Source organism: Aotus nancymaae, unplaced genomic scaffold (assembly GCF_030222135.1).
Source record: "Aotus nancymaae isolate 86718 unplaced genomic scaffold, 86718_ANA_hifiasm-v0.15.2.pri h1tg000022l_1, whole genome shotgun sequence".
In the NCBI taxonomy this organism is placed as follows: Eukaryota; Metazoa; Chordata; class Mammalia; order Primates; family Aotidae; genus Aotus; species Aotus nancymaae.
The window spans coordinates 44,946,082-44,965,049 of record NW_026988435.1 but is presented as its reverse complement, the minus strand read 5'-3'; the positions used below and the strand labels follow the sequence as shown (position 1 = coordinate 44,965,049).

Here is an 18,968-nt window from a genome sequence, read left to right as displayed (position 1 = left end):
TGTCCACCTGTGCTGGGCGGGGCTGGGGCCAGGCGAAGCGGGCGTCCGCAGAGAATCAGGGCCCTGATTTGTGCTCGTCCAAATGTCAAATGCCACTCTGATAGCTCAGCGTTCTGACCTCTCTGGGAGTTAAGTGCGCCATGAACATAACTGTGGATAAGCAGCAGGACAGGAGGCCATCCCTGTCTACGGAGCTCTGCGGGCAGAGGTCGTGGCGTGTTTTGCTGTTCTTGTCTTATTCACTCGCCTGCCAGCTTCCCGAGGGGGCCAGAGAGGACAGGCAATGTGTCTCCTCACAAGTGGGCAGTCCTGATATACAGAGGAATGCTCGGGGTTTCAGCGGAGGGACGGGGTGGGGAGCTGGCCCAGCTTCCCCCAGGTGTCTGTGGATTCTGTGCCCCTTCGACCAGGCCAGGGAGTCTTCGACGGAGTTTCCTATCCTACCTGTCTGTTTTCTCAGCCGGAGTCATTCTGTCACGTGGGATAAGACCCTGTGCAGACAGTACCATTCTCACCGGCCCTCCCATCACCCCACATCCAGGAGGTCAGCTTTCCAACCAGAAATGTCAAAACACAGTCACCCTGGCCTGAGCACAGCAGGGTATCTGAAATCCCCTCACGAATGCCTCTGTTTAGTAAACATGCAGCCAGTGGGACTCCAGAGCTGCCCAGGGGCGGGGGTGACGGACTCTCCCTCCAAGAGTACCCCCCTTCCACTCCCATACTGGAAGAAGAGAGAGGGCAGAAAATGGGAAAAACGGGAGAGAGGGAGGCGCACAGCTGTGGGGCTGCGGGGAAAAGTGGGTAGCTCATGGGGGACAGGGGGAGGGTTTGCTTTCTGGGTCCTTGCTCAGTTTCCGGGATGCCTCTATTTTCTTTCCTTCCTACTGAGGGATATTTTCCTCTCCTTGGCTCCTTGGCAGGCGCTGGATGGGACTGAGTTCAGGGACTGAGAGGGGAAGGAAGACGTCCATCCTGCTCCAGCATCACCTCCAATGCCACCAGTTTGGTGGAGGGGTCACTGGGGAGTTTGGGCCCTCCCATGCGTCTCCTCTCCTCCTTAACTAACATGGTTTTAGATACTCTGGTGAGCTCTTTTGAAAATCTTTTCAACTGCAATGAACCCAAATCAAATCCCACAGAGGGAAGCTGAGGAGGAAGACTCTGCCACTCTCAGGCATCCCGGCTCACGTTTCACAGGTGATGAGCCCCTGGCAGGGACAGCAGCGTCACGGGTCTCAGCATCTCAGGCCCCTCGAGAGGGGCCTTGGCCCCAGTCTGGCCACCATCCGGCTCTGGGGTATATACTGGGTCCTAGAAATGCTGGGTGCCCAATGCCACCTGCAGGGTTGAAGTGAGCATCGACTGAATGCTTTTAGAAGCAACACAATGCATCTTCACCTTCCTCTGTGGGGTCGTCAGGCAAACCCCAACCATAGGCCTTTCCTGCCCCCTGAGCCACTGACAAGACTATGCCACCCCCAGGCGATGGGGCCCTCACTGCACTTGCACTGACCGCACATAGGACGCCGCACTGCCCCGAAGAAGCCAGCAGGGAAGGGGAAGGCCAAGGCAACACCACGGTCCAACCCGCAGCTGCTGAGCTTCCGGGCAGCTCAAGCCGGGGCCTTCTTTCTCCCGCCGTGCCCCATCCCATTGGCCTCTGTCACCCCTGCTCCCTTCCTCTCTTCCATCGTAAGGGAGGAGGCAATGGGCTAATGAGAAGACACCCTGACTCTGCCTCTTCCTAAACTATGACCTGTGGCAAGTGGCAAATCCGTGAGCTGCCTGGCCTCAGGTCAACACCCATCGTCGAGTAACTGCATGGATTAGGTGCGCGTGCAAGTGCCCAGTGGTTTGCAAATACGTGGCTCTAGCAATCCTGCCAGTTTCTATCAAACGAGTGGCACTTAGGAAACAAGGTCATGGCCAGCTCCTCAAAAGCAATGCCACTTGATTTGCCTCCACAGTCTGAGGGCCCATGTGACGACTCCAGCGAGGGAGCTCAGTCAATGCACCTTGAGTGGACAATTGGATGGGGGCTGATGTCAAGGCTTGAGCCCTCCAGGCCAGATGTTGGCACCCTTTTCTCCTAAAGAGCTGAATCACAAATATTTGAGGTTTTGCAGAACACACAGTCTGTCACAACCACTAAGCTAGCTCTCCAGTTTAGTGGAAGCTAAAGCAACCACCTGTACGTGCAGGGCTGTGGCCACTGCAACGAAACCGCTTACAAACTCAGGCAGAGCACGGGTCTGCTCTCCAGGCTGTGCTTTGCTGACTCTGCTCCAGAACTTTGGAGCTGAGCCCAGCACCAGCGACACCTGGGAACACAACGTCATCTCTCTCACACCAAGTCACGTCTCCCAGGCAGGGGTATGTGCAAGGCAGAAGGAAATCCAGCTAAGGCTGGGGATGCACCCTGTGTTCTTGGGGGAAGACAGGGTATGAGAACAGGACAACGGAGGCAGGTCTGAGAGAAAGGCCAGCTTGGATCGCCACCAGGAACAAGGGAAAGGGCTGACTATGCCCTCGAGGAGCTCTGAATCCTGTGGTTCTCCAGAATTCGGGAGTGAATGACTCAAACTCCCCTCACATGAGAAGGGTGATTTCTCAGCTGATAAGGAAAGCTCTGGAGCGGCTCTCTCCTGGGTGCTGCTAGGCACCCACTGTGCCCTCCTAATTAGGGAACAAAGCTGCTGCTGGGGACACCACCCAGAGCTGCAGCCTTCAGAGCCACCTGCAGGGGGCAGCCCTCATCCTGAGTCTTAGAGCAGCTGCCAGCAGGCGACCTGATCCCGACAGCCAGAAGAAGGCCGACCTTGCCTGTTCTCTAGTAGAATGCTCTAGAGGAGGATTAATGGAGGGATGGATGGGGAGGCTGACAGAGTGGATGGAGATATGGGTGTTTCCAAAACTCAACCGAGTACACTGGGAACATGTTCAAAGCAACCCCCAACTGCAAATCCCAGGGTGAATTTCAGGAGTGCAGCATTGGAGACTCTGGGTGTGGTGAACTCTGGATGGAGAGAGGGATGCCTTGAGGGACGGAGGGAGGGATGGAGGGAGAGATGGAGGAAGATATGGAAGGAGGGATGGGGGGATGTGGAAGAAGGGATGGAGGGAGGGATGGAGGGAGAGATGGAAAGAAGGATGGAGGGAGGGATGGAGGGAGAGATGGAAGGAATATGAAGGGAGACATAGGAAGATATGAAGGGAGGAAGGAGAGAGGAATAGATGGAGAGACAGGAGTAGAAGAAGGGAAGGTAGAGGAATGGGTGGAGGGAAGAATTGATGGAGGAATGGATGGAGAGGCTGATGGAGTGGATGGAGAGATGGGTGGGAGGATGGATGGAATGGATGAAGGGAAGGGTGGAGGGATGGGTGGAGGGAAGGATTAATGGAGGGATGGATGGAGAGATGGGTGGGAGGATGGATGGAATGGATGAAGGGAAGGGTGGAGGGATGGATGGAGGGAAGGATTAGCAGAGGGATGGATGGAGAGATGGGTGGGAGGATGGATGGAGTGGATGAAGGGAAGGGTGGAGGGATGGATGGAGGGAAGGATTAATGGACGGAAAGATGGAAGGATGGTGGGAGGATGGATGGGGTGAATGAAGGGAAGGGTGGAGGGAAGGATTAATGGAGGGATGGATGGAGAGATGGGTGGGAGGATGGATGGAATGGATGAAGGGAAGGGTGGAGGGATGGGTGGAGGGAAGGATTAGCGGAGGGATGGATGGAGAGATGGGTGGGAGGATGGATGGAGTGGATGAAGGGAAGGGTGGAGGGATGGATGGAGGGAAGGATTAATGGAAGGAAAGATGGAAGGATGGGTGGGAGGATGGATGGGGTGAATGAAGGGAAGGGTGGAGGGAAGGATTAATGGAGGGATAGATGGAGGGATGGGTGGAAGGATGGATGGAGTGGATGAAGGGATGAGTGGAGGAATGGGTGGAGGAACTCACGCTCTACCTCAGTGCGCTGGGCCAAAGCATGCCCCCTCCAAGTCCCTGGAACCCATGTGTTACCTTATGTGGTGAAAGGAACTTAGCAGATGGAATTAAGTTAAGAATCTTGAGATGGGGAGATTGTCCTGGACTATCCAGCATGTCTGATATAATCACAGAGATCTTCACAAGGGAAAGAGGGAGGGAGGAAGGCCAGAGGTGGTAGCTAAGAGACGTGGCGATGGAAGCAGACGTCAGAGACAGATGGAGAGAGATCCGGAGACAGTGCACTGCTGGCTGTGAAGGCGGAGGAGGTCACGAGCTAGGAATATGAGCAGCCTCTAAGAAGCTGGAAAAGTCAAGGAAACAGATTCTTCCTTGAAGGCTCCAGAAGGAACACAGCCCAGCTAATACCTTGATTTTAGACTTCCGACCTCCAGAACTGTGTCAAGCTAAACAACAGGCAGAGGCTGAGGGAAAATCATATTCATTTGCTATTAAGCGTTGCAATAGGAATAGAGTGAGCATATTCAGAGAAATGAAGAAAGACGAGGGCTGTTAAAGGACAATAGGAATACAGTGAGCATATTCAGAGAAATGAAGAAAGACGAGGGCTGTTAAAGGAAAAATCAGGAGGAAATGATGTAATTATTTTCAGACCATTATCCTTGGTTATAAGGGTTGATAATAACAAGAATGCTGTCAGTCCAAGTTTGGACAGGCAGTTGCCGGGCAGATGTCCTTGCAGAGCGGGGTGTGTGTGTGTGTGCGTGTGTACGCTTGTGATAGGCTTTGGGCAAGGTTGTAGTTTTTGCAGACTCTTTTGTGACAGTTCTTGTTATCAGGCATACATGTGTGAGAACCCTCCCTTCTTGGCCTTCCCAGGCTCCATTTGTCAAGATTTTGACAGAAGTGACTCCATTTTGATTCTGACGACTTTCACATAAGATAACAAATTTGTGTTGTGTTAACTCACCAAGTTTGTAGTAATTTGTTACAGCAGCAACAAGAAATTGACGCTCACCCTCACCCTGCCCACACCTGCTCATGCCTGCCCGGTCTCCCAGCGCCTCTCGGGAGGACCTACTTCCCTTCCTCCTATACAGACATCAGATAAAAATCACAGCCAGCAAACCTACACGCGTGGGCAGATTGATGGAATATCCCGTTACTCTGAGAAGGACGCCTTGTGCTGTTCTAGAAGAGATGGAGCTGCCATTCTGCAGTGCCAGGAGTCTTTAATCCAGCGTCCTTCTTCAACTTCCATGGTAGCAGGATGGGCACAACGCCTGATTAGAACAGGTCCCCAGTGTAGACTTTTCATAACGTGGCTAAAGGAGCAGATTAAGCAGATCTACGCTCAGAACTGTAAGAAGTGAAATGATTGGCCTTGGAGTTTCTGTGGGAGCCTCGGGAAAGAGCAGGACGGTAGAAGGAGCCCAAGGCAGCCCCGGGCAGTGGGCGGGGGAGGGAGTTCCGAGGCGGCCCAAGTCCTCTGTCCAGCCTTGCTCATGACTAGACAGTGGCCACAGTAGGCTGTCTACCCATCTCAGCCTCAGTTACCCCATAGTAAAACAAGTCACCTCTCCAAAGCTTTTTCTGGAACTAGACTTTATTAGGCGTGAGTCACAGGTGGCTGGAATTTCTCTCAACAACCAAACGGTAACTGAAGTTAGTACTCGAGATCCTACTGAAATGTCTAAGGCAAGCGTGTCCAACCCACGGCCCACAGGCTGCATGCAACCCAGGATGGCTTTGAATGTGGCCCAACACAAATCTGTAAACTTTCTTAAAACATTATAAGATTTTTTTGCAAATTTATTTTAGCTCACCAGCTATCATTAGTGTTAGTGCACTTTATATTCGGCCCTGGACAATTCTTCTTATTTCAATGTGGCCCAGAGAGAACAAAAGATTGGACACTCCTGGTCTAAGGGGTCCCGCACAGGGGGCAGAGATGGGGAAATCCCTGGCCATCTCCTTGTGTGGGGAGATCGTTATTTTTTTGAGATGAGACTGAAGTTTACCACCATGCAGAGCATGGTGCAGAATTTCCCCTCAATTTGAAGCATGTCTTTCATTTCAAGTAGACGATTTTCAGTTCGTTTCCAACCATGACCAGTAAGAAGAGACATAGGTGCCCCCAAGCAAATTATAAAGAGCCAGGTAACAAACACAGACCATTGACTGTTTTTAAATGAATGCACGTTTTAAATTTTTTAATGATGAAATTTTGCACAGAATGTTCACAGATTTCTAGAGCCAGGCGAGACTCCACCAAAGCCAGCTGCATTGTCCCCAGTCCCACAAGTATCAGTGACCCGCCCAGAAGTATATTTTCTTGACACTTCATTTTCTTTGCTGCAAGGTAGAAATGCAGCCAGACATTCCTATCCTCCTGATGAGGATTAGTGCAAATATCATGGGATGTGAAATTTACAGCAATCAAAAGATCGATCTGGTTAGCACAGAGATATGGAAACCAGGAACAGGCCTGGTGCTGTGGCTCATGCTTGTAATCCCAGCACTTTGGGAGGCTGAAGCGGGTGGACCACCTGAGATCAGGAGTTTGAGACCATTCTGGCCAACATGGAGAAACCCGGTCTCTACTAAAAATACAAAGATTAGCCAGGTGTGGTGGCACACACCTGTAATCTCAGCTACTGGAAAGGCTGAGGCAGGAGAATCGCTTGAACCTGGGAGTGGGGGGTTGCAGTAAGCTGAGATAGTGCCACTGCACTCCAGCCTGGGAGACAAGAGTGAGACTCTGTCTCAAAAAAATAAAAAAAATAAAAACCAGGAACGGCCCATCAGTGGAGTGAAGAGACGGAAGGTGGAGGTGGAGGAGGAGGTGGAGAGAAGCCATCTGCATTGCAGAGGGGATGCCTCAGTGGTTCCAGGGAGAACAAGTCATGTCGTGTTCACCTTGCCACCAGGCGTGTGATTATCTCCTGTGCATGCCGGTGCTGACTGGCTGAAATCAGGTATTGCAGGGAGCCTGGGACATGCTCCATCTTCTCGAAGCCTGACTCAGTCCCTGAAGAACACCTTTTCTAGCACGTGCCTCACGGTGCAGGGAGACCTCTTGGGACTGTGTGTGCATTTCAGTGGCCAGTTTAAGCACATCTTCAAGTATGATGTTCTTCTTTGCCACACATTTCAACACGTTCTGAGTTCTGGAATATTTCATCCACTGTGGAAGGCGGTAAGCATCATGGGAATGTGGCAAACGTGAGGAGGTGGGCTGGAGTCTGGACCTCTCAGCTCGGTCCTTCCCCAGGGTCACTCTCAGCCACACGCTTTAGGACAAGAATGCTTCAGGTGGAGGGGGATGTCCCCCAGCACATCCACTCCCACTGCCAAGTGAGCTCCAAGTACACATCCCGCTAAGGCTGTTTGTACTCACCAGTCCTGTATCTCTATTACAGCACCAGGAAACTAGAAGAATAACTCAGACCAGATGCTGCAGATGCTGCAGGTGCCACAGATATTCTACATAGCCTCCAGCCCAGCGGGGTTCTCAAAAAGTTGTCTGCACATTGCTTGACTGAAATCTCCTGGGCAGCTTTGATGGAATGGACCTGGGGCATCACCCAGGTGATTCCAATGGGCCCTGAACTTTCCAAATCCTGGCTCTAGAGTTCTGCCTCTAATTAGCTGTGTGACCTTGGGCAAGTTCTTTGAGTTTTTAAAATTTGTTTTCTTCATCTGGTAATGGGCATAAAATGAGTACTTAACCTTAACGGTGTCTGTGAAGACAGAACAAGAGAATGTGTTTGAAATGCCTCATACTGAGCCCAGCATGTAGAACGTGTTGCTGGAATTGCAGTTAGAAACAAAACATCACAACAAAGGCATGCTGGAAGATGCGAGCAATGTGGGAATGCTGGCAAGAGGTCTCTCTTCGTTTCAGGGAGTGACAGCTGTGCGGATGTACCCGTGTGAATTAAGAATCCTGACTGGTCCTGGCGCCTGGGAGGGCACGAGCTCCCACTATGAAGACTGGACTTAAGGTTTAATGTTGCAGACCTGGGTTCCTTAAGCCCATGAGTGTTTCTGAAGAGCCAGAGCCTGTTCCTGGAATGCTCTCAGATCCCTGAATGCAAAGAAGGTCAGTCTCTGGGAGGAGCAGATAGGGCTGCCTGGTTAGAACCCTGTCCCCAGCACCCCGAGAGCTGACCTGTGCCTGTTATAACTGTGAAAACTGCTGTCTCTTCATGGGTCGGTGTCCCAGAGAATGCAGACAGGATATTTGTGGTGACATTATTTCTCATCACCCAGGGCATGCCGGTGACCTGGGGCCACACCCATCTTTAGCCAGTACACCCAGCCAGGGTGTGGAACCCTCACGGCCTCTGGAGACTCTGGTGGGAATGTGTGAGTAGGGGCCAGGTGCAGACACCACGGTCTGGCCAAGCGGTGGGTGGTACAGACAGACCAGCCTCTCCTGACCATGCCCCGGAGCCCCATCAGAGAGGGCCCACCCTCGGTAGACTGGACAGCAGCTGGAAGACCGCTCCCCGGCAGGAGGGCAGACAGCTAAGTGTCCTGCCTGTTACACGGCTAGCATCTTTCCTGTATGGGAAAGATGCTTTCAGGGTTAAGCCCTGTGCCTGTGTAGTTAATCTGCCTAAATGATCGCAGCAGCCCTAAGAGAGAGGTATATCCCCCCCCCGGTTTCATGGGACAGGGAGAGGCTTGGGAAGGCCATGGGGCTCACCCAGAGTGCCTCAGAAAGAAAGTGTGCACACCTGGATCCAAGTCAATGCACCCGACTCCCGGGGACTCCCACCAATGGCTGCTACTGCTCTAGGGCCCCCCGCGGCTCCAACTGGTTCATCTTGGGGACACAAAGAGATGGGCTAGAGAACATAGTGAACATTTGTCCAACAACAAAAGCTCCCAAAGACTACACTACCAACCATAGCCCCATTCTCTGCAGAACTCATCAGTTAAGAAGGTGACGGCTCAGGGTGCTGTTCCCCAGGAGCCCGAGAGGCCGAAGCAGGAGAACTGAATAGATTTTTGTTGAAAGTGGGGCCACATCCTCCCTAAACAGACGAGGGGCTTGAGCATGGATTAAAGGGCAAGTCAACACAAATAAAACCAGCAGAAACAATGAGTGCGATCTCTGAGAGCTGCCCTATGATTTCCGTGAAAACATCCCAGCCCCAAGGGGGAAGAGAAAAGATCACAGTGGAAATTCTACCTGGCATTTCAGCCTCCTGGTGCGCTCCTCCTGCCTATTACAACTGAAGGGGCCCTCAGACAGTGCGTCTGCCCTGTACACTCAGCGTGTGCACACGCACCACAATACACACCCACAGCATGTACACACCATGGGCACACAGGCACACGTGCATGCACACGCACCCACACACAGACATGTGTGCACTCACACACCCCATGTGTTCAGACACACATCACATACACACACATGCACCCATACACACATATGCTCATCACGTATGCACAATCATGCGTGCACAAACACACCATGTCCACACCATCACATGCGGACACAGACACACCATGTACACACATCCTGTGCGCACGCACACGCCCCCTGCACACCGCACCCCACAGGCTGACTGGTTCATCAGATCACTAGCAATGGGGGCCCTGCCCCAGCACAGGTACTGAAATATAACTGGAAATCATTTACATCTGCCTGTCAGGCATGAAGCATTTTCCATCCCTGCGGTATTTTTATACTTCTAAAAGCAGAACTGGTCTTTTTCCAGGCTTCTAAACCTGGCTGGAACAATTAAGAAAAAAAAGTCCTTCCCATTATTTAAATTATGCCAACAGCACCAATAAGGTTGCCAAACGATCTCTAAGTCTCACATCTACCTCAATCTGAAAACTCCACAGCAGGACCCAGTTTCTCCCTCCAAAGCCGTGATTTTTCTCTGGATGCCAACATTGACAGGATGAGCCCAGCTGCGCTGCGCTCCCTCCCCTCCCCCTCGCTCCCCATTCATCTCAGCCCAGAGCTGAAAGGGGCTGCTGGTCAGAACAGGCTGTCTCGTTCTCCCAGACCCCTCTTCCTCCCTCCCCAAGAGCAAGCTTAAGGGAAAGGATAGAAATCCATATTCCATGACACCCAGTGACATTTCCTATCAGCCCTGCCTGTTTCTTCCCCCTAATGCCCAAGGGCCTTCTCATCACCCACCTCCATTTTCATTATGTGGCAAAGCCATGCGCTGATCAATCCTCTTTCTTCTTGCTTTTTGCACCTTCTAAAACAGGAAGCGGGGTTTGTGCAACAAGAACAGGAAGCAGGTCTGGGAAGCTGGGCTTAGTAACATCAAAATGGGTCTGAAAACACACGTGAGGATTGTAAGTCACAGGGAGCAAGAACCACTCCTAAGATGAAGACAGCATCATTTACCACCTCGTGTCCAAAGACCAGGCCACCCCGCAGCAAGTGGGGGCAGGAGGCCCACTCTGGCGCCAGGAGAACAGCTGATTTAATTTGTCAGACTATGAAAACCTGCTGCTGGATTGCGAACAGACGCTGTGCTCCGAAGACGGCTGGACAACGGGCAAAGCTGCAAGCATCGGTGTGGCTTTTCCGCGCTGGACTTTAATGGCTTTAACATGGTCACCCGACCACAGCCAAGGACTATTTTCTTCATCCTTTCTTCCTCAGAGCCTCCCTGTGAAGCGTCATCCTGGTTTGGGGGTCTCCCTCATGGCAGCATTCCCTGTCCATCCTTCTGTCCATTTCTCCATTCCTCCGCTGCCCCAATCCCTTTCCTTCACCAGCTTCTTCATCTCGAGTCTCATCTCTGCCCCTAACTTTAAGCAACAGCAGCTGTCTCCTTCCTGCCCGCTCGGATCGGATATTTTGAACTGTGCTATGCGCAGGCCAGCATCCCACAAGTGAAGGGGAGTAGTTACATCAATAAATATGGTGCAAAATAATGTTCAGTCTCCCTGAGGCACCCCAAGGAGGCACATAAGACTTCCTCACTTCCTTGTAACCCCAACAGTAACAGCTGGCAGATCCACTGATCTCTTTCAAAGCCCAGTTACCATGCAGACAAGGGGCGCAGTGGCATGGTGATGCCAGGGGTCCCTCAGTGGAGTCCCTCATATGCAGTTTCCCTTTAGGGTTCCCTGGGAACCAGAGTGTCACGGGGGTCACACCCGGTCTTCCAAGCCCCTCTCTCTCTCTCGGAGGGGCTGCTTGCCTGGGGATCCAATGGCATCATGACGGCCACTGCTGGGTGGGTCTGGCCAAATGAAGGCATTTTTCTCCACCAAGACTCAAAGGGGCTCTTGACAGAGGATTCAGGAGAGAAACAGAACCCACGTGATGGAATGCACATTCTTCTGTATCTGGTTGAATTGTACCAAGTGGGGTCCTAGCTTCCCCCCAGCCCACATGATGGCTGGGGAGATCCTCCCCCAACACTGGTGCCGGCTCATCTCTGGTCTGGCGCTCTAATCTGCTGTTGGCATCTGCCTTAGCTGAAGCTGTTGCTGAGCTGGTTTTTATGTTTCTGCCCTTTACCCCAGCTCTGCCAACTGGCACTTCCGGCTGAAAGGACCCTCCCTTGATGCAGGGCCAGGCAGGTGCAATCCCTGGGAACAGCCTTTGTCCCACCAGCTGATCCAAGGCCAACATCTGGATCTTAGACACCTCACCCACTGCGTCCTGAAGCTCCAAACTTGTCCATCCCTGCGTGCTAATGTGGCATCCAGGCATGCCGGGACTGGGAAGGTGGGTCACTCCTGCCAGGTGCTCTGCAGAACACAGAGTTGGCAGCTGCTGGCATGAAACTTCTTGCCACTCAGTTCTCAAGCAGCACCTTCCCCAGGCACCAGAACCTCACTCACCCGAACACCACCTGGCCTGGGATGACATCAGGGAGGAGGGCTTTCCTAAACCTATTGCCAACAGGGGTTACGATCCATGTGGGGAACCCTCAAAATGCCAAACCCAAGAGGGGGTTGCTTGGGAAGTAGCAGGGAAGGCCAGGCAATGGGAGGGTGACCCCCACCCTGCAGTCACTGGGCCAGGAAGGAGCCCCTTGTCCTTCGAAGCACCTGTTCTGTGATTAAAGGTTTCTTTGGGACACACCTCCAATCTGAATGACATCAGAGTCACCTCCACTGAAGAAAAATCATAGTCTAATGCCAGCCAGAAGCCAGAGACCCTCCAGAGCAGCCACGGCTGAGACTCAAACAGGACAACAAAAGAATTGTCCCTGACCTGCCCCAGCTTCCCGGTGGCCCTGGCTTTATGTTTCTTCTCACTCTCGGGCAGCCCAGCCCCACGCGCTGGCTCGCACTTGGCCCATCCACACACAGACCTCGAGGAGCTGCATTCTGCTTAATGAAAGCCATGATCACTGCTCTAATATATCAAATTACTACCCTCACAAACGCAAATTCAAACTCTGAAATAAAAAGGAAAAAGAAGCAGAAATCCAGCACACTCACAATGGTAGGTGCAGGGAGATTTGGAACGCTTCCAGAAGCAGGAGTTGGCTGACAACCACCAGGCCTTAGCACTCTCCCTGAACGTTTACATTAATGAGATTTCTGAAGAGAATGGCAGCCAACAGCTCCTTCTCATCCAGGCGATGGAACAGAGCTGGAGATGCTCTCATTAAACTCTTGCCCCCATGCATGGTCACATCCCAGGAGCATTGCGGGGACAGCTTCAGAAGCAGTGGTTCCGTTTCCACAGCTGGGATTTCCAGCAACCCAGTGGCATGGCCAGGGTGGCCACCAAGCAGAGGGATGCCTCTGAACCCAGCTTCCTGAGACTCCCTGGTCCTTCCAGAGCAGACAGACACCGAGAGGATGCCACGTGCGAGCCTTGGGCCTTGGCTCTGCACTTGACTTGTAAAACACGGCAAGCACTTTGGGCCCGCACATGACTTGGGAGGCCCTCCCATGCCCAGGGCCAGTGCTGGTGTGGCCCGCCCAGGAACAGCAGGGGCTCCAGTGGGATTCCGACGGTCTCCCAGCTCTCTCTGGCTAGGCCCCCACTGTCTCCCTCCAGGACTGACTCTGTGCCTAGGCCTGGGGTTCAAGGCCTTCTTTCTATAATTAGGCCCTTCCAGACCCGTCTCCCATTTCCTCCACCTCGCCTCCACTTCCCCCACTCCAGGCTGGCCTGGTCAGGGTCTCCAAATACATGTTGGCCGCTGCCGTTCATCCCATCGAGAACTACCACCCTATCCTCATCCCAACCTCGTCCTGTCCACTCATTGAGCCAGTTCTGTGGCCCCAAGAAGCAAGTAAACTTCATAGGGTGGCTGGCCACAGCTCAAATCCCACATTCAGCCCTTATTCATCTTCGGACTTAAGGCAACTTAGTGTATCTCGCTGAGCCGCTGCTATCTCATCTGTAAGTTGGGGTAACAATATGTACCTCCCTCCACCTGGCGCTGCTGAGGAGACAAAATGAGATCAGGACTGTGACGCGTTTGTCACCTGGTTGGGCCTCCATGAACACAGGTCCTCCATGAACAACACAGGTCCTCAGGTCCTCCATGAACACGGGTCCTCCGTGAACGTGGGTCCTCCATGAACACGGGTCCTCCGTGAACGTGGGTCCTCCATGAACACAGGTCCTCCATGAACACAGGTCCTCCATGAACAACACAGGTCCTCAGGTCCTCCATGAACACGGGTCCTCCATGAACGTGGGTCCTCCATGGATGCGGGTCCTCCGTGAACACGGGTCCTCAGGTCCTCCATGAACACAGGTCCTCCCTTTCCAGCCAAACCTGAAGCACATCTTCTTCCAAGCACCAGGGCCATTCCCATCTATTTCGATTTGCAGACTCATCATTTCACCATCAGGAAAGGCAGAACAGTCAGGTGTGCAGCTGAACTAGTCAGCTCCGAATCCTGCTTCCCTCCTGGGTAGTCACGGGCTGTGGGCCTCTGTTATCCGGAGGAGATAGTGACAGCCCGAGTCCTCACAGGGCTACAGTCGGCAAGTTGGTGTCTGCTGGGCACTGGGCTGCCCCTCCTGGCAAGTTGGTGTCTGCTGGGCACTGGGCTGCCCCTCCCAGCAAGTTGGAGTCTGCTGGGCACTGGGCTGCCCCTCCTGGCAAGTTGGTGTCTTCTGGGTGCTGGGCTGCCCCTACCAGCAAGTTGGTGTCTGCTGGGCACTGGGCTGCCCCTCCTGGCAAGTTGGTGTCTGCTGGGCACTGGGCTGCCCCTCCTGGCAAGTTGGTGTCTTCTGGGTGCTGGGCTGCCCTCTTGGCAAGTTGGAGTCTGCTGGGCACTGGGCTGCCCCTCCTGGCAAGTTGGAGTCCGCTGGGCACTGGGCTGCCCCTGTCGGGCAAGTTGGAGTCTGCTGGGCGCTGGGTTGCCCCTCCTGGCAAGTTGGAGTCTGCTGGGCCCTGGGCTGCCCGTCCTGGCAAGCTGGTGTCTGCTGGGTGCTGGGCTGCCCCGTGTTCCTTTCTGCTGTTGCCCTCGTGTTGCGATCCCTGCTGTTCCTGCCAGCAATGCCACTTTTCGCTGCTGTTGCTTCCTTTCGCCTGGTGCATCTCTCCTAAGCTGATCCCTCCGGGGTCCGGGGACCACCTTACTATACCCTCCACATACCCCTTGTTGGGCTCCTGACCCAGCCCCCATGCCAGCAGCACAGCGTGCCAGGGAGGAAAGGGGTAACTGCAAGACAGACACAGGAAGTTTGTGTTATATCCTGATCAGTGAAATGAGACTCAGAAATGGCCCACATGGGGGGCACCGCGGAAGAGACCCTGACCTCACGCAGGCAAGTCCTGTCCATCGGCGCTCACTGTATGTGTGACCCAAAGAACTAAACTCTCAATGACCACAAGCAGCCACCGGAGGAGGCCTGCAGGGAAGCTCGTGGGCGGCCCCTGACTCATTCACTGGGAGCCCCCAGCCCCATTTTCAGCTGGAGTGTGCTCCCCATGTTTGGGCGCCACTGCATGCGGCTGCCTATCCCTGGGACCCTGGAGTCCTCCTCCATGCAGGATGCCCACAGCACCCACGGGAAACCAAAGACTACTGGGGCACCTGTCTGTGAAGGGGACATGAACCGGTTTGGATCTGGCTTCTATTCTATAATGCCTTCAGAATAAGACTGGAAGCACTGAAGTCCCCAACGTGCTGAGTCCACTCTGCTTGTCCCCGGGAACATGGCTTCAACTGGGTGTGTGTCACCCCAGGAGAAGGTCAACATGCCCAACTAGAAACCCTCAGTTCCTCTCCCAGACTTCATCTCTCCTCCTGTCCCCAAGTGTCCTCAGTGGTTTAGACTTAGAATCCTTAAACACCCCTCTCCCTGCCCCCCATAGGTGTTGACACATGACCCAAGACAAACACCACAGGGGCACCTTCCTCCCCCAGCAAGGACTCTTCATCTCCCTGTTACTTTTTTTTTTTTTTTTTTTAAAACGGAGTCTCACTCTGTTGCCCAGGCTGGAGTGCAGTGGTGCGATCTTGGATCACTGCAAACTCCACCTCCCAGGTTCAAGCAATTCTCCTGCCTCAGCCTCCCGAGTAGCTGGGCTACAGGATCACACCACCATGCCCAGCATTTTTTAATTTTTAGTAGAGATGGGGCTTCACCATGTTGGCCAGGCTGGTCTCAAACTCCTGACCTCATGATCTGCTCGCCTGGGCCTCCCAAAGTGCTAGGATTACAGGTGTGAGCCACCGCACCCAGCCCTCCCTCTCACTGCTTTACAGCTCCTTACCTTCCTTTTTCTTCTCTGATTTCAAACTGCCTTAGTTTTACAAAATGGTGATGCTGATGATGACAATACCTGATGCTTATACAGATCTGCTATGCCTCAGGCACGATTCCACGCTTTCGCGCACATTCACTCACTCCATTCTCACCATGTAACTCATTTACTTCTCACCAGAACCCTGCAAGGTCCATATTTCAATACACCCATTTATAAAATCTGTAAGATGAGAAAACTGAGGCACCAGAGACCTGAAATAACCTTCCCCAAGAACCACAGCCAGTAAGCAGAAGCGAAACTGAGCAGAAACAGAACCTAAACTGAGCGGTCTGACTCCAGAGTCCACAGACAACATGACACTTACTCTCTGTGCAGATGACTTATTGTGAGATCCGAGGAAGAAAAAGAAGTGAACCTGTATGTGCCACCAGCCAGCCCGGCAGCCACCTCAGCAGCGCTCCCCAGGCCGCGCCCCCCACCACCCCCACCCCAGACCGCGCCCCCCCTCCACCCCAGTCCCCCGCCTTCACCAGATGTCACCACTCTCCTGAATGGTATTACTCCCCTGTTTTTCTTTACCTTGTAGAACATTCATATTTATCCTTTAACAATTTTGGTGACTCTTGAACGTTTGGAAGTTTGGAAATGGCAAAAAATGTTTGGAAAAACCAAAGCTGACTGCCTCTTGGGGCCACAGAACTGTGTGTATTCTAGGAATTGCTCTTCCTCACTCCGTGTCGCTTTGTCCCTGAGATCTGTTCTTGTGGATAGCTGTAGCTGTGCTTCGCGTCTCTTCTGGGCCCTGTAACATTTCACTGTGGGACCCATCACGGTTCATTTATTCATTCTTCTTTTTCTTTTTTTTGGAGACAGGGTCTTGCTCTGTCACCCAGGCCAGAGTGCAGTGGTGCGGTCATGGCTCACTGCAACCTCAATCTCCCTAGTCCAAAAACATCTCCCCTCAGCCTCCTGAGTAGCTGGAACTATAGGTGTGCACCACCACACCCATCTAGGTTTTTTAAATGTTTTTATTTATTTTTTTATTTTGTAGAGGCAGGGTTTCACCATGTTGCCCAGGCTGGTGTTGAACTCCTGGGCTCAAACAATTCACCCACCTTGGCCCCCCAAAGTTCTGGGATTTTGGGCATGAACCACCACACCTGCCCGACTTATTCACTCTTCTTTCAATGAGCGTTTGGGTCGTATCCAGTCTTCTTGTTGTTATAAACAGTGCTGCTGAGAGCACTGCATTCAGGTCAAAATGAAAACGCTGGACCACAGAGGGCACACCTTCAACTCGGCTTCATGGAGCCATGTGACGTCTGCGTGGCTGCCCCTGCGCCCGCCACGGGTGGCGTCTCACAGTTTTCCTTGCTCCGCCTCCTCTCTGTGCTTCCTACCACTTTTCTTTTTCAAAATGTTGCTCTCTCATGCCCTTCTCTGCTTCCTTTACTTTTGTATAATATTAGTGGCCTCAGGCAGCCAAACGAAAATGCCACACAATGTGCTGTTCCCAGTTCTGGGGGCAGAGCGCTCCCTCCGGAGGCTCCAGGGGAGGGTCTTCCTTGCCTCTCCCAGCTCTTGCTGGCCCCAGGTGTCTGCGGGCTGTGGCTGCGGCACTCCAATGGCTGCCTCCAGCTTCATGGGCTGTCTTCTCCACGCATCTCTGTCTCTCCTCCCCTGCGTCTCTGTCTCTCCTCTCCTGCGTCTCTGTCTCTCCTCCCCTGAGTCTCTGTCTGTCCTCCCCTGCGTCTGTCTCTCCTCCCCTGCGTCTCTGTCTCTCCTCCCCTGCGTCTCTGTCTCTCCTCTCCTGCGTCTCTGTCTCTCCTCCCCTGCGTCTCTGTCTCTCCTCCCCTGCGTCTCTGTCTCTCCTCACCTGTGTCTCTGTGGCTTTTTCTCCTCCCCTTCTCTTGTAAAAACATGTCCTTGGATTTTGACTGCATCGTCATCCAGGGTGGCCCCATCTGGAAATCCTTAACTTAATGACATCTATGTGCAAACACCCTTGTTCTCAATAAGGTCACATTTACAGGTTCTGAGAGCTGGGACATCTATGTACCATTTTGGAGGGTTGCCATCAACCCACTACATCGCAGTCACCATTCTACCCCAAGATCTTCACCCAAATGCTTCCCAGAAAGTCCATTTCCAACACTGCCCATCACCACACTCTCCCAGTACCAAAATTCTAAACACCACACCCACTCAGGTCTCCACCAACCACATTTGTGCCCCGGTTTGGCCCCTCCTGTGGCCTTTCCCAAAGCCTGTGATTCCTCCAAAGCTCATCTCTCCTCCAATTCCTATAACCGTTCTCCAGGCATTGTTCACCGTCTTAGAGAACCGCTGCCCGATAGCGAGAGCTCCCTGTGTCCCTGTTAATTATAAACACTTGAGGGTTGAGGGACATGCTTTCTTTACTTTTTCCTGCCCAAGACTGAGCGAAACTACTTTGCTCATAACAGATAACAAGTTTGTTGAATGAAGAAAGGATGCTTTTCCCCATAATGAAAATAGAAAAAGAATCTCAACTATTTTCACCCTGAAAATTACTCAGTTGGAGAAAGACACAAACCCACCGAGAAACAGAAAGGGGACAAGCTAGACATTGTTTCTGGGAAATTTATAATAGTTCATATATCTTACCTTAGACAGTCACATCTAACTTAAGTAAAACAAATTTTCTTTAGAATAGTTTTAAAATTATAGTCAAATTCTAAGTCCTGTCGCATCATTTTAGTTGTAGGATTTTTTTTTTTTTTTTTTTTTTTTTGAGATGGAGTCTTGCTCTGTCACCCAGGCTGGAGTGCAAAGCCACAATCTTGGCTCCCATGTTAAAGCCATTCTCCTGCCTCAGCCTCCCGAGTAGCTGGGATTACAGGTGTGCACCACCACACCTGGCTAATTTTTGTACTTTTAATAGAGGCGGTGTTTTACCATGTTGGCCAGGCTGGTCTCAAACTCCTGACTGCAGGTGATCTGACTACCTCCGACTCCCAAAGTGCTGGAGCCACCTCGCCAGGCCTCTTTTTTTTTTTTTTTTTTTTTTTTTGCCTTTTAAAAACTTATCCCCATCTGGTTACCTGAGACTTTTTAATGAATGATGGATTCAAACCTTCTTGCTCAGAATAAAATAAACACAGGCATATAAGATTCAAACTTAGATGTGGCAGTACCAGAATTTAATCTCAAGAACTTTTATTTTAAACCAAAAATCTTAGCCTGGGCCTTGGGTTTCTAATCCATAAAATGAGGAGAATGGACTATATGAATCTTTAAGGCCTTTTTCTAACTTAAAAAAGTGCTTTCATCAAAATAT

At 52.2% G+C, this 18,968-nt stretch overlaps 1 protein-coding gene across 6 annotated transcripts in view; it reads right to left on the bottom strand.

Annotated features, from left to right (window-relative positions):
- ABCG1 (ATP binding cassette subfamily G member 1) overlaps positions 1–18,968 on the bottom strand; it is a 78,177-nt gene that overhangs the window by 32,013 nt on the left and 27,196 nt on the right. The window contains exons 1-2 of one of the 6 annotated variants that reach the window (XM_064380178.1): positions 10,126–10,155; positions 5,090–5,281 (exon numbers count right to left, since the gene is read on the bottom strand). The exons of 4 other annotated variants lie outside the window; for them this stretch is intronic. Coding sequence is in view for 1 of the 2 variants with exons in the window: in XM_064380177.1 (XP_064236247.1) it covers positions 10,126–10,153 (28 nt within the window). In the remaining variant the exon portion in view is untranslated. Of the gene's footprint in view, positions 1–5,089; positions 5,282–10,125; positions 10,960–18,968 lie in introns of those variants that run through there. One more of the 6 variants, XM_064380177.1, reaches the window with a different exon arrangement.